Source organism: Apteryx mantelli, chromosome 1, assembly GCF_036417845.1.
Source record: "Apteryx mantelli isolate bAptMan1 chromosome 1, bAptMan1.hap1, whole genome shotgun sequence".
Classification (NCBI taxonomy): Eukaryota; Metazoa; Chordata; class Aves; order Apterygiformes; family Apterygidae; genus Apteryx; species Apteryx mantelli.
Genome location: NC_089978.1, coordinates 80,314,510 through 80,330,256, shown reverse-complemented (window position 1 = coordinate 80,330,256; position 15,747 = coordinate 80,314,510). Strand labels below are relative to the sequence as shown.

Here is a 15,747-nt window from a genome sequence, read left to right as displayed (position 1 = left end):
GCTTTAATTGGCCTCCACATTAAAGACTATGGGACAGCAGGAATCTAAGTTTACTTGTTATTTAGGAGAGAGATGGAAGGCATCTAATTCACGGCTAAGATTGCTTTGAAATCATTGAAAGCAGATGTTTTTAGGAGTTATGTATACTACATAAAAGATTAAAATTTAGAGGGTGAAAGTTTGAACAAACACTTGAACAACCACTCAGAATTTCAAAATAATTACAAAAAATAAGTGAATACACTACTGCAATATGGTCACCTCTTTGATGCAAATTCTTCTCATAGAATGTAATATTTTTTCTAAATATTTTCTATAGTGATAGTCAAAATAAATTTTTGATAATATGCATGTGTTCATAAAATAATACTTGAATGCAAGCTTCCCTGCCCAAGGGGAAAAGAATGCATTCTGGTTAATCAGTGAGGTTGTAGGATCTTCTATTTTTTGCCCCTCCTCTGATCCTCCTTGTGCCTTAAACCTAATGTAAACCTAATGCGGGTGTACATGGGGGAGGTGCTAAAGTCACTGTTTATTAGTTCGGTTTTCCTGTAATAACATGAGTCGACTCTGACCCACCATCTCTTACTCCAGTTTAGTTGTCCCTGAGGATAAGGGATCCTTGAACCAAGACATTTGTGGTACATTTTGAGATGATCCTTGAAACATATGGACTCCTGCAAGGGGAGACATAAGGTCTGTGTGCAGAAGGCCTTGCTACCCATGCATGTCCTGTGATCTTTGAAATTTTCAGATTGTCTCTAATTGTAGCAAAACAATCTGTTACAAATTCATGATTTTCTATCCCTTGACAGGTAATTCTTGCAGGGAAATCAGAATCTATACTGTAAGACTAATAATCAGTAAACTGACAAACTATAAATTGGGTAAAATTTGCCATGGAAATGATGGAGGATTAATAAGTATCCTCAGTCCTACATTTGTACAATCTCATACAGAACACATACAAATCTGCTAGATAAATATACCTCCTCTCAGAAAATATAAGTAAGCTGCATTTAGCATACTGTTTCATACATTTACATAAACTAAAGTACAGGTCCTCCTACTTTAAAGTTATATTGTATTTAAAAATGGGAGGCTAATTACATGTATACATGAATCACTTACAATGTTTCCCGGATGTTCACTGGTAGGTATATCAAGAAAAGAAATGATTGACATCAAACTATAAAATCCCTATATTTTCCTATCAAGTTTACTTTTGTTACCAAATTATAAGTTCATGGGCATATAAAATAATTACACTCCTTCAATTATTATTTAATTAACCAGATAAATTGTCTAAAGAAAAAGTTGTCCAGAACAGTTATAAGAAATCATTGTTAAATTAATTTATTTTGTTATCCCAGAAAATGAGAGTTCTAGAATATGTATGTCTGCCTTCTGACCTCAGAAAATAACCAGAAAATACCTGGTTTCTGCGTATGTGGACAGTACAAATACCTCAGATCTAGACACGTAAAATTGAAAGACTGTAATTTTATTTTAATGCCATGGGAAGGGAAGGACAAAGAATAAACCCTGTGTTCTTTCTGAAAGACTATTAACTATATAGTGTTTTCATGTTTATATATTTGTGTGCAAATACTCCCACATACAAATGCACACACACATTGCCAGTTTTCAGTAAATAGTTGAGAATTATTGGATGTTTAAATCTACAGAATATACATATATGTCTCCTTCTTGATTAAAATCAACAATCTTTTAAAAATACAGGTGCATAAATAGATATCTTCCCTTTCTTTGAGCTCTCTCCTGGTGTAGGTGACCCACAGCCAGACTCTAAGACACTTTGACAAGCTGTAATTCTCGATAATCTTTTTCTTGCACTTTTATCTGAAATGCCTACATGCCTCTTTTGATCTTTCTTCAGCTGCCAAATGAGAATTTCTTGGTAGAGCTATAAAGCCAACTTAAGAGCCTTGGCCATAGTCCTGGAGCCAGGGATAGTGTTATGACAGTCAAACCCACCAGCTGACAGACCCCGCTTTTGGGAAGTGTAATAACTTAAAGCTTGTGCACTAAGTAAGAATCAAGGTAAAGCCAACCCACAAGTCTCACAAGGGAGCTATGGGAAAAATGCAGAAAGGAAAGGAAACTTCTGCTTCCCTATTGCTATTCCCTTGAGATGGTAATGAACTGTTGACTTGAGCTGATTGTAAAATTATAATAGTTCTCATGGGATGGGAAACCAAGAGCATTAGAGAGCTACTGGAATAGCTGTATAAATAAGACATAGAGAGAATGACTATTAAATCCTTTATTAATCTGGTATGAGCTAGAAGTTTCCAGAAGGTTGAGCATGCTGTGTGTGAAGCTGGGAGGTCATACAACTAATAATGTGCTGTGTGATTTCTGAAAACTGAGTGCTTTCCCAAACTTTCATGATGTCAAAAGGTATGCAGTATGACAGATAGAGCAATTGCATATAAAATGCAAAGAAATGGCATCAGCTTAAGCAATAGTTGTAAATTATTTGCTGCTGTTAAAGGGTGCAGAATGGATACCTAAAATGCAAGCACTGGTAAACTGAAGGCAGAGGACCTACTTGCATTACATATATATGATATATTTGACCAGATAGGAGAAAGATTTAGCACAAATTATGAATACACCTGCAAAGACCTGCAGCCACAGAAAATGTGTTTCTCAATGAGATTTTTATTCATAATCAAAGGAAATGTGAGGGAGTGGATGCATATTTGACTGACTGACAGTGGGGTGACTTCTTCATTTGTGATAGATTTCTACGTGGAATCCAGACAAAATGAATGTGGGAGTACAAGATGAACCTACAAATAAGTGAAATTAAGTAAATTTTTAAGTGAATCAGCACGTAGGTCAGCATTTCAAAATGAGAATCTTTTTAAAGAGAGATGCTTGCTGAATTAAAGCTTACAACTACATTGCACATAGAGCTTCTTAGGAAGAAAGAAATAGCCCAAATGAAACTTTGCACTACTATGGCTAGGCTGGCTGGCCCTAGTTTAGGAATGGCTTATGTGCTACCTTCCTATGTTCTGTACCTGTAATATAGAAGTACATTCTAAAAGATAGCAAACATTTTCTGACAAGCAAAATTCCTTTATAAAAGAGGTTTGACAGTTCAGTGAGTAATTATGCCATGCCTTTTAGCATCACTCAGCAATCAATGGAATTGTAGGGCAAATGTCAGGAGGTCACCCAGCATTTGGTACATGGGTTCTGAAGTCACATCTTTCTCTAGTCATCGCTAACATTAGAGACTCTTAGAACTTTCCAAAACATGAACTTTCATAGAAATGTAATCCTCAATAGATCTACAATATATACAGCATACTTAATATATGTGATTAATAGTTCCTGGTTTTCAATAGTTTTCAAAGCTGAAAAATGATTTCCCATCCTATTAAGAATTTGAAATATTTTTCTTTGGTACTCTTCATCTGCATCAACTTGAAACACTAATCTTTCAAACTGAAAACTCTGATATCCAGTCAAACCCTAGGTTGGTCAATAGAATATGAGATATTCCTGGAACTCTGTTTATAATGCTCTAGATCACAGTTGCTGCCTGCCCTGTTCTCCACTCTACTGCCAGTGCCAGGACGGCTGTTAAGATTTACAATCTCTCTATTTCATGTTGGCTGAATGGTTGAATATTTGTTAGCTTGCAGAAGGGTTGATCCTGTAACACAGTGATAATATTCACTTGGCTTGTGGGAATCCAAGGCTAAAGTTACTGCTCCTATAACTTTTATTCACGGAGAAGAAAAATGCCTCAATCCCCAAATCCCCCCAGAGAAACCCTAAAGAAGAGGGAAGCACTGGTCTGTGGAACAAGCTGTTTGTGCAGGTAGGGAGCTCCCCTGAGCCATGCAAGACTGGTTCAAGCTCCCATTCTGTCTCCTTAGATTAAGGACTTGAAGTGCAACCTTAAGCTATTCTTAGATGGATAGTGTGTCTTTTCTTTTTCCTAAGACAGGGGATAACATCTTCTTACAGAAGTTTCAGGATTAATGAATCAATATTTTTAACAAAAAAACCCAAGCAACTCAGTTGGAAAATTCTAAATCTTTCATGTCTGAAATAATAATTTTGGTTCTGGTAGCTTATATTTGGTAGCTTATATAAAGGTTGATATAATTTTTTTCTAAACTATGGTTTTAGGTATATGTGTCTGGTGCTACTTAAATAATTCCAGCAGTAACAATTCTTTTCTCCTCAAGCTGTTCCATACTAATATTATTATCCACATGGTTAGTACCTTTTCTATTTAGTGGTACTAAAAAAAAAAAAAAACATAAAATCATGGTGGTAGCAACACAGACACCCAGTTTGAGAATTCATTGATGTAATCTGTTTTATCAGATCTCAAAAAGAATAAAAAAACCAAACCCAACAACCTGGACAAGAATTTAGTCATAAAAGTATATTTCAGTTAGAAAAAAACAAAAACAAAAACAAGGGAGGCTCACAACAAATGAAAGAATGTTACACAAGAGGTAAGAGAAACAGCATTCCTACACAACACACTGTAATACGTTTTATTGTAGTATTAAGCTGTTCTCAAAATAGGTGACTCCATGATAACTTCTTCAAGTTGTGAAGAATGAAAAAAGAAAAATTTTCAAATATTTCTAATACCTCATGTCACATGCATGTGTTATGTGATGTTTCTGTTGGATCACATCTAGTAGCATGGTGTAGAGACACTTCCTAAATTCTCATTACACTTGAGTTGTTCTTTCTGATGTACCTTGAACCAGGGTCATTCTAGGAAGCACTACGTTAAAGAGAAAAATCCATGCAGTAGCTCACTGATGTGTACTGATGATTCTTCTTTCTGTTTTGAATAGTATCTGAACTGAAACATTATGGGGCATATTTCCTTCTCACACTCAAAGTCCTTCAAAATGGATTACAGTCTAAATAATTGCACCTATGTTATTTGCCTACTAGCACTATGATTATGGGATCATGTAGGTTTTGTCAATTTTTAATCCATACAAATGACACAAGGCTACTTTTTTTTCATGCATCGTAGTTGATTTGTATTTGACATGTGAGGATCATATGTTGTTTTATCAAGTAATTAGAAGGATATCTCACTGGAGGAACTGACGTCAACATTTCTTGTGTTATATGTTTGCAACCTTGTGGGTTTATTATCTATGAATAGTTATTCTTCTTTTTTTTTGCAGGGCTTGAAAATAATGGCATTTTACAAGTGGAGTAACTGTTATATCTGACTACAAAATTAATATTATTTGGGTGGCACTTGAGAGAAGATTCTACCTTATTTGGACTAAAATCTATGTGTAAAAATTAAAAAAAAGTGCAAATTTGGATGATGACAGAAATTTAGAGCCTGTATCTGACATTTGTTAACAAAATTGATAGATTAGCGAACAGCCATATTTCACTGTCAGTGAAATTTCACCTAGTTAATTATGTATTGAATACATATAACTGAACTGACTCATATACTACATACACAGTTACGTGTGCAACTGAATCAAAGATACAGGCTTTGGGTGGAGATGGAATCTCATCCACACATTTGACTGACTAATCAGCCTCACTGTTAAAGCATTCAGTTAATGAGAAAGTAAATGTTCTTCACTGGAATGTGAATTGGCTATTTCCAATTTTCAGCTAGCATGTATGATATATTGGTAGTGGTACCAGAAAATTTCTGTACAAAATCCACATTCCATCTGTATCAAAAAGGCTCTATAAAGCAAGCTAGTGCACAGAACATAATCCTAAAACTATGTGTATTAACAAGTCTTTAGTACTTTAACAACAATTAAGCACATTCTGTCTTATTTACAGTTATTGGTTGGGGTTTTTTTGGAACCTTGAATTTTGAGGGAATAGTGACATTTTAAACAGAAGGATAGAAGAAAATAATAAAATAAGCATTTTAGCTAAATGCAAATATAAAGCTTTCCCTTCCTCCCAAAGTAAGAAGCTTGAATTTCTTGTAAACCCACAGGAGACTAAATTTCTTGTTCAAATTTCAGCTATAAATTAACTTAGAAATTGAGTTTCCAATTCATATTTCCCTATTTAATAAATATTTTTTTACATTGCAGAGGGCTACTTGCCACAGGAGTAAACACAATAAAATGTAACATCCGATGTGAGGATAGTTCACTGTCATTTTTTTAGTCAAAAGACCAATTTATTACCAAAGGAGAAGTGTGGGGAAAAACTATCATGTTTTGGTTCCCTCTGCTCCTGTAAGCACAGGCTATGGTGTGTGTGTGTATGTGTATGTGTGTATGTATGCGTGTGTACACCTAAAAAGTATTTTGAGAAAGCACACTGAATGCAAGGTAGAATTAATTCTTTATTATTTTTTTTTTTTTAAAAATAAGCGCAAGTTCATTATTTTGGTAAGTAACTGTTTTCAATTAATTTCTAGATTTTTTTTTAAGAGCATGAAATGTGGTATAACATGAACCAGAGCTACTTTTGGACCAATTTCATATTTGGGATTGACTCAACCCTATTTTCTCCTTCATTTTGAATTTGCTGTTTGAAATGTCTTTTTGCTCACACAGGAAGCAAGGTTGAAAGCAGGGCTATCTGGTTTGTCTTGGTCCCTTCAAGTTGTATAAGATTCAATGATAATTTTATTTGCATTGGTTCCATTTGAAATTCAGGTTGTGGCTAGTAGTTAATATATCCTAATTGGGATGAATAAAATGTGAAATCATTGACAATAGTGACTGAAGGCATTATTTCTTCAAGGTTACAGAATGGAATATATCAATTGCATTTCTTATGTAGAAACCATAATCTGGTGAATTTTTAAATATACTTTTTTGGTTTATATTATTCTTTTTTAATAGCACATTAATTTTGTTTTTGCAGCAATCACTTTTAACTGAAATAACTGCATTGTCACAGAATATGATACATTTTTTCAAGTATTTTCAATTTGTTCTTCTTGACATTTTATGTTTATGTGCAGTTTGCATCTTTTTTGTTTTTCAATTTCAAATGTAACAGATTTTGGCATTTTTGTTACATTTTTCTTTTTTTTTGGGCTAGTGTTTTTTTTTATTTTTGAGAACCTGCTGTTTTTGAATTCTCTTTTTTCCCTTTATTCTCCTCCTCACTATGACCCCAGGAGCCAACACAAAGAAAAGCGCAGATGATATAACCAGTAATGATCGTGGTGAAGATGAAGGTATTTTTTGTTTTTTCAAAGCTCAACCCTGATGCATGAACATAAACTTTTTTATTATTATTATTACTATTACTGTTATTATTGTTATTATTGCTGTTATTTCAACGTGATTTTTAGTCCCTTATTTGCAAGGGCACACTTGAGTGTGCTTCTTTATTTTCTTCTTGTCTAGAAACTACTTTCATTGTTTTTCTTTTTTAAATCCAAATTAGCATATAGATGACTGCAGTTCCTCTGTGACATAAGTGTAAAGGTTATCCCTAAATATGTCTGAAGTGATTAGTGTAAATATTATTTACAACCACATGCTTTTCCCCCCTATTCTTGCTTAGGACAGAGAAAAGGAGTTTGAAACATGCATGTGGTCTTTTCCCTCTTATACATTTTGTAAATTCACTTGTTTGAAACTCATGAAATAGCTCACATATATCCTTCCTTTCACTTCCACTCTTTCCCCTGTGCACATACCCTATGTTGGATGCAGTTGCATTGTGCTTCGTTTGTGGTATTTTTATGTATTTTTTTTCTCACAGGACATGGTTTATTTCGAGGACACAAAAGTAAAGAAAGCTGTTGATGTTGCTTTATTGTTTTTTTCCTATAATCAGCTATCCTCTGAGATACATTCGTTCTGGCTTTGACCAGGTTCCCACTGAAATCAATGACAATCTTTTTCATTGACTTCTTTCAGAGTTGGATTGGATGCCCTGAAAGGAAATGATAAAGTTCACAGTGAAGTACCCAGAAAAAGTTTTACAATGAAATACTTTTTTCTTGCCTTGACACAGCAAGCTATTTAGGGTGCACTGAAATGGAAAGAAGTCATGAAATCTTCCTCTGTTCTCACCCTTCCTTTTCATTAAAGTTACACTGACAGTTTATTTTACTTTATATCCTTATCAAATTCAGAAAAATATTTTCAAATTAATTGAGTAGCTAACAGCTTTGGGCCATTTATTGTTCCATTTTTGGAGTAATGTATCCTTTATTCCTCTCATGCTTGACCAATCCCAAGTGCTATTCCATGTCTTTGTCCTGTTTTCTTCTATCTGACATCAGTTAAAATAACTTTGAAACATTTGTCCTCCCTGTTCCCCTTAGAATCGTGTATACTGCAGCGAAGTCACCTTTTAATCTCCTCTTTTCTTGAGAGTTCAGCTCTACTGGAGCTACTCTAACTATATAAAATACAGTAATAAAAATCACTGGTCTTTTATTCACACTTGTTGCCCTCTACTGTACCACCTTCATTGCTGAAGTACACTATTTCTTATAACACAGAAAACACTGTGCAAAGTACTCCAAAGTGAACCTGCTATTACCTGAATAACACATTCTTTTTTCTGTGAAACACTTTTTTTTCTCCAAATTGTGGTATCATCATTTGCTATACCAACTCCTGTAATTATTTTTTAAGCAAAAGATAAGTAACAAGCAAAACCAAAATTGCTTTAAAAACTTAACATAGATACACTATTATGAATAGATTATTATTCAGGCTTCTTCCAAAATTATAACATGTTAGGATTTGATGATTAACAAGGGCATCCATTTGAGATCTAATCACATAAAGAATGGAGCTTGTTCCTTTTATATTGAAGCTAATCATGCTCCCATTGAACACAAAAAGGAAACCTCCCATAGACTTCAGCACTGAAAGATTTAACCCTCAGGTAGAACTATGTAATAAGAAAAGATTAAATACAACAGATCATGCCGTGAGTCTTTTGGTACAGAAGGAAAAGATAATTCTATAACACAAATAATTGTAGCTTACCTCTTTTGAGGGCTTAACTGAGCCTTCACAGAAGGCATCAAACACCTTTTCATGTACTTTGCTGAGAATACGGAGAATGTAACAATATGTCCAGTACAATGTGTCTCATTTCTTTATATGATCTGTGTCTAATGACAGAAGAGAAGCCTCAAACTCTTGAGAACTAGACAGGTGTAGATTTGGAGCTTGACTGTATTTTCCTTGAATCCCATTGACTATTCTTGGTAGGGTACAGCATACATATGAGGAAAGTGAAAAGTGGGCCATAGGATATGGCCATGAATAATTTACTTTTAAATAATCTTTAAGTAGTTCCATGTACAAAAAATATTACATGTTTTTTATAAGTATATGTAAAAATTTCCTTTAGAAGAGATTTTGTCTCATTGTTGGTCAGGTTTTTGGAAGGTCAGAGTATTTCCCAACAAATCTGAGAGGAGGGAAGAATCTTGGAAGGCTTTCAGACCCAAGTCTCCTACTCCTAGCCATTTAGCTCAGCTTTTTCTTCCCCCACCTCCTTTTTTCCACTGGTCAATATCTACCTAATCTACTCAGAAGAGAACTCAGTTTTTGTTTTGAATCCTGATCAAACAGTCAGACACTCTGCTTTGCCTAATATGTTGTATTATGTGATTCAAAGAAGTTCTTCCCATGCAGATGTACTGAATTATTTGTAAGAATTGTGTAGTTAATGAAGAGAGAAATTTTAAGGTAGGCTGCCTAAATTGCATTTTAAAGGTGGCTTAGCCTCTGGTTTTTTTCATAGAAAATGTGAGTTCCTAGTTTAGGTAGTCTGAACCATCCCTGGAGTCAGGAGCTTAATTTTTTGATAATTAGAAAAAGATATATGAACGCAGTACTAAATATACCTCTATACCCCAAATCATTAATTTTTGTATCTTTATAACTCTGAAGTATGAAACTCTTACTGTCAATTTCATTTAATTTTCTTTTGGAAACTAACACCCAGCTGTTTATCTGTTTGAAAGTAGTGAAGAGCTTTTCTGCATGTACAAAAGACCAACCATGCAATTCAGGTTCCTAAATTCAGGGCTACTTTTTAACACCTAACTACTTTGAAAAGAAAAAGTACAACAAAAAAGACTTGAATAAATACAAAAGTCTGGACCCTGAATTCAGTTAAATTCTCTGTGTTAACTCCTAGGCTGCTTTAAAAGAGGGATGATTGGCTATGTTTATTTTTAACAGAACAATTTAGTTTTGGGATATTATCTGTTACTGAATATTGGAAATACAATTTCAACAAATATGTCTCATTTGGTGAGGAGTAGGAAAGTACAGATCATTATTGTAATTTTATTGTTAAATGTACAGATATTTGTAAATTGGTATATATATAAATAGGAATATTCTAAAAATGATTATTCCATGATCTGATTTTATTCTTGAGACTTTCTGTTTACTTTCAAATTAAATTCCCTGTAATATTGAAGGCATCTCTAGTTTTCTGAGAACATTTTGTATGAAACAGTGTTTGAAATAACAGACAGAAATATTCAACCTATAAACCTATTAAGCTTGTAGATGATCCTGAACTTTGCAGTCTAGCTGATTAAAAGTGGTGGTGATGAAATGGATAATATGGGAAATAATTAAGAATTTTTGTTAGCATGTTTGTATATAGCTAATGCCATTTTTCATTATTTTTTATTACTTTACTATGTTTTCCTTACTTGAATTTTTTCAGACATTCATGATCAGAACAGCAAGAAACCAGTTATGGTCTACATCCATGGTGGATCTTACATGGAGGGTACTGGCAACATGATTGATGGGAGCATTCTGGCAAGTTATGGAAATGTCATTGTTGTCACCCTCAATTACAGGCTGGGGGTTTTAGGTAAGTGGCTCTTTTGTTCATCATCAAATGTATATTGCAGTATTTAGATGGCATTTCCATTAAATGACTGCTTGGAGAGAAATATTTAATTGCTTAATATATCCACTGATCGATCACAGCTCCTTTTAAGAGCACTTGGACCAGTTTTGTTTTTAAAGAAGAACATTCTTGCTGGTGGATAGCTTGTCTGTATTACTAGTACTGATTCTGAATTCTGTTCAATATTTCATGGAAACTGAGCTAGACTACATCTCCCCTTCCTTTTGACAGATGCCTTCACCTTAAACAAAAATGACTGCATTTTCATAACTACATTAGTTTATGTTAAATTTGTCATCATAACATAGTTGTTCTTGGCTTGGTGATTTAACCAGTGTTGAGTACTAATATCTCTTTTACATTAAAATCTCCTCCATTACATGCAAATAAAGAAGAAAACTAATCAAGAAAGAGTACTTACCAGTTTCAAAACCATTCATAATGGTAGGAGAGGGGAAATGTTATTTATTTGTATTATTTTGATGGGGAAATTGCTTTTTAGGGCAGAAGATGTAGAGGTAGTACAGACAAAACAGACTATATACACTAATAGAATTTATGTTATAGGTAAAATGGAGTCAAGGGGTTTCAAGGAATGATGTACATTATCTTTCTGAATATCAGGAACTCCATAAACATGAATTATAATGTTGAGTGACATTATTATGCAAACTGATAAGAGCAGCATCTCTTGACATTGCAAATAATCCCCTGTCAACATTAGATTAAATAACAAAATACTAGGCTAGAATGCATTTTGCTTGAATGCTCATATTTTCAGCATTTTAGATATACAAGGTAAGATTTAGTAATTTCTCAGTGTTTTTGATATAGGATGACATTTACAAAGATTTTAAATCTTGTTTTGTTGATAGCAAAGGTGGTCTGTGTTCTTGGTATGTACTACTTTGGAACAGATGAAGCTTCTTTTGCTTGGTTTATTTATTACTGTGTTTAAAGTGTTTAAACAATTTTCTATCACATCAAAGTACTGAGATTTTTTTTTTCTTGGTCTTGATTTTGACTCATGTTTAAATGTGAAACAGTGTTTTGTCTAAGTTAGCGGCAGATTTAAACTTAAAGCCAGAAATGGAAAAAGGTCCTTTAGTATATTTGCACATGCAGTTCTGAACACAGATACACAAAAAGAAAGAAAACAAAAGTATATATGAAAAATTCAAGACACTTTTATGGGCACATACATAATCTTTCACAAAATGGCTTGTTTCTGTGTTAAATAAACTGTATGCGCAGGAACTTGGTGATAGTTACCTATCTGTGAAAAAGATTATTGAAAGGATTTCAGTAAGTTTGTGTTAGTTTCTTAAAATCATTGAAGGATACAGATGATTATAAGTAGTTTAAGATGTTTCATTGTCCAGCTGCTATATATCAATCTAAAGGAAAAAGCTTGTAATATTTGTATTTATGAACTCATGTTTTATGTACTTATATTGAAAATAAACAAAAAATGGGAGAAAGAGAGACAATACTTTTTTTATATTATTTTTTTAGGAAAAAAAGGCACAATACAGAGGTACTCATATGAGAAACTGCAAAGTAATAGTTGTGAGTTTTTTAAACGAATTGGGAAAAATAGAATGTTATATTTGGCATAAAATAAATATGCCTCTCAACAGTAGCAATTATAAAATTTGAGACACCACAGAATTTATTCTTTGCTATAGAAGGACTACATTTGAATTAGAAGCCAAAAGATATTCAGAATATCTGTATAGTATGCACTTAAAACAAATCAGAGGAATTGTGGCTTTATGAACATGTTTCTGTTTTTTTCTTCCTCATCTTGTGGAATATGAAAATATGATACTTGAGAATGCATTAGATTCCATAGACTTTGGAAAATGTTAGAGGAATTCCAAATATTTTTCACTTAATCTGTAAGGAAAATAATGAAAGAGAGGACACATTTCTTCAGGTAAACAAGCATATGGAAAACAAACATATTTGTTCATAAAACAGTTAACAAACTAGTATAGTTAGTGCCACATACTTAAAAAGCTATCTAAGATTTTTTTCCTCTGACAAATATTCAGAAAAACACAATGATAAACAGGATTTGTTTGTAAGGGATGTACTCATACCAAGGTTTTACAGAAATTGCTTATGCAAAGCCTGAAATTTTGAAGATTGACAAGATCTGTATCCAGTAGTTCTAGTTAATTATCTTTTTTTTTTTTGAAAGATGTATTTATATCTGTAAATATGGTGTTTATACATAGGAGGACACATACAGACCTGACTTAAATGACAGGGCTGTGTAATTCTATTACTATTATCACATCCTGTGATAGGGGACTATGCACTTCATCAGTCAGAGATAATAATAAGTTACTCAAACTCCTTAAGTATATTTTTCCTTCCTCTGGAAAATTCTCACCTGAATGCACCTGAATCCTATATGTTATTATTCTTATCATAAACATTAGTCCTATAATTGTGGTACATTAAATTCTCTTCCTGTCCATGTATATTGTGTCTTTAACAGCAATAGAAAGAAAATCTGTGAGGACAGCATAGAAAATCATTATATGACATTAGCCAGAAAAATCTCAGTTTGAAATCCAGAGATCAAATTGATAACAGTGATTACATGATGTTTAAGAAAGTCTGGATTTTTGCAGTGCATCTTCATAGATGAAGGAAAATGAAAACTGTTAGGGACCACTTATTGTACTTGACTGTCTTTCACTGAGACAGTGTTTGGCCTCAAGAAAAACCTATACAGCCATGGCATTTTTATCAAAGTGATAGAAGATAAGCTGTCTGGGCTTTTTCTTTATTTTTTTTTTCTTTCTTTTTTTTTTTTACTGCATTCTATTGTCATTAATTTTTCATTGTATTTAATGGAAACTGTGCTCATCCTATAACTTACTAAAATCTTATGATTTGCAAAAACCGGCTCACAACACACACCTCTACACCCCTAGAATTTTAAAACTAGATTTTAGCAGGCACCCTGAAGACAAGGTTTCTGTATCTGGCTGCAGTCTGGTTGACTATCGGCTATAAGTGAGATACACTTTTAGTCTCAAGTTACTAAAAAGCAGGCATCTCGGTCAGGAAAAAAAATAGTTTTACTTGCAATAGCAATAACATAGTGACCTTTAGGGCTATAAATCATTTTAACTGGATGTTAGAGACAAATGTCTTTATCTCTTTCTTTTCTTCTTGCATCTGGCTAAAATAAAGCCTTTGGATTGTGCTCTGAGTAGTATTTATTTTCATATCCAAAAGACAGGAGATCCACATTCCCCCCCCCCCTTGAAGGACTGACTGCAGAGCTACCTTGGGAATAACTATCTCACTTCTGCCTGTGTGTTCAAGTAACGTGATGGCAAAACAATGGACAGTGACGCCGGACAGCTTAGCCTGGTTTAGCAGCTCAGCTAAGACTTTCCAACCTTTTTATTATCCCTCTCTATCCTTTGAATAGCAGTACTGTGGGGACCTGGGGTACCTAGAGCCCTGAGAGTGTATACAGCCATAATATAATTGTTCACAAGGCCATATTTTCCCTTTGAGGTTAGGTTTCCATTTATCAAAATCTATCCCCTGGATAGGATCCCTTGGGATAATAAAAGAGAACAGAGGCTTAGTTTCTCCTTTTGCTTAGAGTGCTCCTGCGCCATGTTGAAGTCTCCATGCAGCCCCTGAGGGTCTGGCGGGACTGTGCCTTGCCCAGCTCAGCACCTCCTGGTTCCTCGCCCAGGGACAAGGGCAGGTGCCTCTGGGGCAGGAGGAAGTCGCCGACGGGTCCCCAGTGCAGGGTAGTGCTTTCATATCTCAATGAATTTGATGCCCTAACATGCAGAAGTCCTATACCCCAGTGTCCTCTCCCCTCCCACCCCCAACCCGGCTTCGAGCACTGTATAGGATGGTGTTTTCTATAATGCCTTTTAGTTATTCAACATTTAAGGGGAATTTTCAAAATTCCCAAACTCCTTGGGGCATTACTTAACTGAAATAATAGAAATTCAGCAGGGCGGGAGGATTAGGGAAAAGAGATACCTTCAAGGAATGTTCTAGTAATATTGAAAATGGGATAGTTTGAACAGTGATTCACTCGGTCTAGATACTCCTCAATTCTTTTTTATTCCCTTTATGCTCAGTCTTCATGGCTCTGCTTTAAGAAGAAAAAATATCTTTTCAACCTAGGGATAAACACTCTCTGTTAGTGCCTTTTTTCAGGATTATGATGCCAGGAAAAATACGGAATGGGGATTTATGGTTATTATTATTTTACTGTTACATGACCTGAAGTGTCTTGTGATGATTCTTGAATATGCTGAGTACCAGGTTAGCCTGTGTGACAGTGGAAATAAAATCTGGTGAATAGGAGAGCTAGAGATATTTTCCATTTTTTAAAAGAGCCCCCCAAACAAACCATAGCCATATTTTTATGCAGTTTAATTCAGAGATGGTTTTATAAACTTTGAAAAAAAATCTTCAGTAATCCTCACAAAGGTTTGCATATTCAAACATCAACTTGATGTTTTCGTGTGAGCTATTAAGGGCAAAACCTGAGATGAATTCTAGGAATATGAAACAGGCATTTTGGAAGCCAGAGTTCAATGAAATATCTAATGCAGCAAATGAGACGTGCTCAGAGTTCAAAATATAAGTAAGATTGACTTAATATTTTCAAAATGACTTACAATTTATTATTTTCTTCCTCTAAAAACTCCAAATCATGCAGATAAGAATAGTCTATCTTTTATCTATCTTTTTTTGGCAGTAAGTACTCTGTCTTAAAAAAATGGATTTCTTTTCAGTAGAATTAGATCCACATGCAATTATAGTTCTCTGTAAATGATCATAATAAGCAATATTGATTAA

At 34.1% G+C, this 15,747-nt stretch overlaps 1 protein-coding gene across 1 annotated transcript in view; it reads left to right on the top strand.

The window, feature by feature from the left end:
* Positions 1-15,747, top strand: part of NLGN4X (neuroligin 4 X-linked) — a 129,737-nt gene that overhangs the window by 40,188 nt on the left and 73,802 nt on the right. Inside the window, exons 2-3 of the mRNA XM_067296210.1 lie at positions 7,151-7,210; positions 10,696-10,848. Coding sequence (XP_067152311.1) covers positions 7,151-7,210; positions 10,696-10,848 — 213 coding nt within the window. The remainder of the gene's footprint in view (positions 1-7,150; positions 7,211-10,695; positions 10,849-15,747) is intronic.